The sequence below is a fragment of the Lottia gigantea genome, assembly GCF_000327385.1.
Source record: "Lottia gigantea unplaced genomic scaffold LOTGIsca_183, whole genome shotgun sequence".
Lineage (NCBI taxonomy): Eukaryota > Metazoa > Mollusca > Gastropoda > Lottiidae > Lottia > Lottia gigantea.
The window spans coordinates 46,937-51,624 of NW_008708332.1; the positions used below are offsets into that span (position 1 = coordinate 46,937).

Sequence of the window (4,688 nt, forward strand, 5' to 3'; positions counted from 1 at the left end):
TTCAAAGTTGCGGAAATAATAGCTAGATTCTCATTGTTTATATTATCAGCTTAAAGCTACTGAGTCCAAAGACGTTAATAAACGCACTTTCCGGAACACATTACATCTCTTTCGATGAGTTCTAATGGCGGATATTATTTATTTAAACATCTATTTGATAACAAATAATTTCTGGGTGTTTTGTTTTATATTTTGCCATCCATTATCTGACAAAAATTTTATGCATTTCACATAATATTCTACGAAGTAGATTATCTTTTCAATAACAGACGCCCTTGCTGTATATGTGGAATTCGTGGACATTTATTGTGAGTTAATCGTATGAACTCGAGTCGAGGGAGTATGACGAATGGACACGATGAAAGTATCACAACTTTTAATATCTTACCCTTTTCAGCCGTTTGTGTCTTGTGATATTGGATTGCGAAAAACCTGGTACAGACCGTTTTCTTCGCAAAGGTGATATACACCTCTTTGTATGGAACATGGTATAATCTGTATCCTGTACACAAGGTGTGACACCATTGATGGGAGTACAGATGAGCTTTCCAACAATTTTAGTAGCATTATGGTCATTACAACGACAATGTTGAAATGTTCCCGAAGTATCTATCCCCTCAATAGAGTCATAGTCCTCTGGTATAAACATATTTTGTTCATTTTTAACTCTGAAAATTTCAGAAGAAACACGAGTCAATATCGGCAGGACGTCAGAAGTCTTTGATCATCAGTTCTCGTGGAATACAACCACAGTGTAGATTATTCATAATAACAGCCTGTAGTGCCCAGAATGCAAAGCGTGGACATGTAATCGTTATAAAATTAAGTTATCGCTTTTTCGTGCACATAGAAGACACATTATATGAATAAGGCAAGAAAGCAGTAGGCTTGGTCGAGAGGTTTTCAGCCGGATGATTTAAATTTTTGAATACATGGGAACAGTAGTTTATTGTGCCAGCGAGTCGCTCTCGTCTCAGTCATACTCACCTTATCAAGTCTTATCTACTAGAGAGAGCCTTAACCAGTCTGTGAGCACTACCAGGTCAGCCTGATAGTGAAAGACATTCAAACCTCTGCGATCATAGCACTTTGTCTTAAAGGGACAGTAAAGGAGTTTTCTATATTTTGTATGTGTATCTGGGACAATGAAAGCATCAATTTGTCTTTGGTTTTGTTTTATGACGTCACCCCGAAAAGATCTTATTATGTGATACAAGTAAAGTTATAAAACACGCAGTTTTAGTAGAATTGCAGGAACCACAGACGTCTGATTGAAAATTGGAATGATACAAATTGATGCTATCAGTGTCCCCGATACGCATATTTATTTTAGAAAACAATCCCTTTAACATTGTCTTAAGGAGAAGTTTGTTGCTTTCTTACAACAGGCTAAAATATACTTTGTTATAGATTTGTTTAAACTTTTTGTTTATTTTGAACCATTTAGTTTAACGTTTAGCTTTAAATGCCTCACCACTTCTGTGATATTTATTTTGTCGTGTTTTAATTAGTTTGGTTTGTATTAGATAAATTGTATGTATTTTCGGTGCTATTGCACCTTAATGCATTCCATTGTATTTCTTACCTCCACCGGTTTATAAATTGGATATCCTCTACCAAGTCATCATTCTTATTTAAGTGCGCGTTAATTTCTTTACATAGACCAGACGTTTTATCAACATCTCTTATTGATGGAAATATATCAATATCTAACAAATCATGGCCTCTATACTTTTTGAGAGAAATATTAATTTTCGTTCAACTAGGCAAATACATCTGAAAATGAAATGCATTAATTAGCACCAATATAACTAACTATGTACCAGTCAAAAATCTTGTTATGGATACCTTTACATGTTTACAAAACAAACCGTATAAAGACTATATGAAAGCGCGTTGATTGGCTGGTTTGAAGTCATTAATTACCTCGGTCACTACTATGAAGTTTTCTTGCTACATGAAACACGGAAGACATGTGTAATAGTATCGCACGTGTTAACGAGACATCGACCCCGGAATCAGAAACAAAATGGATTAGGGTGGTTAAACACAAAGTAAAAGATTATGATAGCTATGAAAACTTTTAAGTGTGCAAAATAACATTTTGTCGAGATGTCATTTTCATCGAAAACAATACGTTAAAGAATTCTGTATGTCTCTATACTAACACATATCACTATGATGCAGGTAGAAGAGGTTAGTTAACCGGAATGCCAGAATGTCCACCAATTGCTTCAAACAAGCAAGGTTAATAAATACCGTAATCGACATACCTGAAAATATGTTTCACGTCGTTTCCTGACATCCAAAATGTTTGCACCATCGTCACATAATATATAGTCAATATACCAGTAGCCTAGGTTACAGTGGTTGATCATAAAGGCAGTTCTTCCAACTCTTACTACAACACCACAATTACAATATGCCGTTCCCTTTCCTGAACAATCTTCTGTCTGGGTTTGAACCTTTTCAATTAGAATAAACTGTTTTAAAAAAAATAATAATGATATCAAACGCTGACTCCTTTTTCTACCCTTAATTGGGCGAATGACGAAAAGTGATATCATATACAACCAAATGAAAGGGCATTTGCCCACGCTAAACTGGCCCATCTGAACGACTAGACGATTTTCCGAATGCTCTCATCAAAGACCTGCATCAAAGACAGTGGAAACAGGGATATGCCGTTGATCGACTTTTTAAAATAAATGTTTTCATACCTCAACATTTCCCTCACTTTTATAAAACGTATAGGTACCCTGGAGTTGTAATTCGAGATTTCTACAATGAAAGTAAACGAGGGTAATGAAAACTTGAAACTTGAGGATAGTGATGACTACCAGGGTCAATTTTGATTAGAATAAAACGATAAGATTCTTATATCCACTGAAAGAGAGAAGACAAAAAATGACGGAACAGCACCAGATACATAAGACTTTGTATTGTCCCTATACAATGATATTTGTTAGCAGAGGCCTGGTAGCACGCTGTGTCTTTCTTAGGTTATATTAAACACAGTATTTGTCATGAGTCAATACCAACAACCTTACAGGAAAGGTGCAAATAGACAGATAACACATGTCCAAAACATGAGCATCATATATAATAATCACTCTGGTAGATAATGTATCTGCAATCACTTGCCAGTCATTGTTGTAACAGTAATTTCCGGGTGTTTAAAGCCACATTTCTCTCACCTTTTATTAAAATCACGAATATGAGGGTCGCCGGTAGCAGAGCATTTTCGGCCTTCAATCATGGTTGTATCCTTCTGTATATTGATCTGAAATAATCAATCGAAGGGTTTAGTCAACTTACGTTTACTTTTACACCATACTTACCATTAAAACATTGTAGACACTATTTTTAATATTAAAATATAGCTGTAATTATACCCAATCCGATCTGAGTAAAAAAAAGAAACAACACAAAAATAGACATTTTGAAATCTGGTTATAGCTATTTGTTGCCGTATTTCCATGTCTATTCTTGTTTATTTGTAACGGTAATGCAATAATTTATACCTTAATCATACATAATTAATATGAACAAAATTAAAAAGATGTTATCATTTTCGTGATGGATTCTAACCTACCGTAACCGGAGTAAGAAAATAATTAGCCCAGAGCGGTTGCGAAAAGTATGCGTCGTCGGTTCGAAGAAATATTTTCAGTTGTATAGAATCCTGACCGAATTCTTCAGTAGTTGTTGATGATATTTCTAAACTTCTGTTCACGTTCCAGTTTTTAGTCTTAATAATGACACCACAGCCACCATTTGCTACTGCTGTCGGTTGACACTGTTTTTCATTTTCCTCTACATTTGGTATATCAGCAGTAACAGATAGTTCACATCCCTCTTTCTCTCGACATCCAATTTCCACTGATGGTCTAATATAAATTGTCGCTGTTCCACCCTCGCTGATGGTTATCACACTGTTCCAGACCTAAAATAGCATACATAATACAAATATAACTATACAATAAAATCTAGTATATTTTGAATTTCAAATCTCATAAATATTCGCTTCTTTGACAATCACTTGACATTTGAGGATTAAGTAAAACGCGGTAGAAACATGTCAAAGTTTCAGACGATCAGTGGCAGCGCCATTGAGTATACAGAATGGGGTCACTTCACTTCACTTCATTTCTTAAACAATGAAATATATGATTTTAATAAGATTTAGATCAAAATGTTGTTTGAATGACCAAAACAATTCTACCTTGCAAACTTTTCTCGATGAATTTCCTCAGAGCTGCCAAATTTTGAATCTCAATCTCATCGGTTCTCCCCCGCCCACGGCCCCACTCCATTCAAGTCAGTCTGCCAGTCTAGGGAGGCTGAAGCCGCCACTACATGAGGCAACCCGTGAATTAGCTACATGAATTGCTATCAATTGTCATATAACAGTCTTCTGTAATACAGCAATGACTTTCAATACAATGATGCATCCTCACCTCAATTCCTATAAATTGACTAGGACTTCGTGACGGTAAGCCGGCTATAGGAGGTTGATGAGCAGTAAAACCAGGTCGAACTTCACATCGTAACTTGAAAAACATAAATAACATTGTAAGACTTTAACGACGAACTAGGGGCTGTAAAAAGGTTTCATAGTTTTCCTTTTTATTCCCTCATTATTTCATCTGATGACAACACGTGTAAATGTATTGAAACGTTTTTGC

At 35.5% G+C, this 4,688-nt stretch overlaps 1 protein-coding gene across 1 annotated transcript in view; it reads right to left on the bottom strand.

Moving 5' to 3' along the window:
• Positions 1-4,574, bottom strand: part of LOTGIDRAFT_239000 (hypothetical protein) — a gene marked incomplete at both ends in the record, with an annotated part of 10,608 nt that extends 6,034 nt beyond the window's left edge. Inside the window, 8 exons of the mRNA XM_009052452.1 lie at positions 389-668; positions 1,586-1,731; positions 2,274-2,465; positions 2,721-2,781; positions 3,198-3,283; positions 3,342-3,383; positions 3,596-3,946; positions 4,461-4,574. Of these exons, the coding sequence (XP_009050700.1) occupies positions 389-668; positions 1,586-1,731; positions 2,274-2,465; positions 2,721-2,781; positions 3,198-3,283; positions 3,342-3,383; positions 3,596-3,946; positions 4,461-4,574 (1,272 nt within the window). The remainder of the gene's footprint in view (positions 1-388; positions 669-1,585; positions 1,732-2,273; positions 2,466-2,720; positions 2,782-3,197; positions 3,284-3,341; positions 3,384-3,595; positions 3,947-4,460) is intronic.
• Between the last annotated feature and the right edge of the window lie 114 nt (positions 4,575-4,688).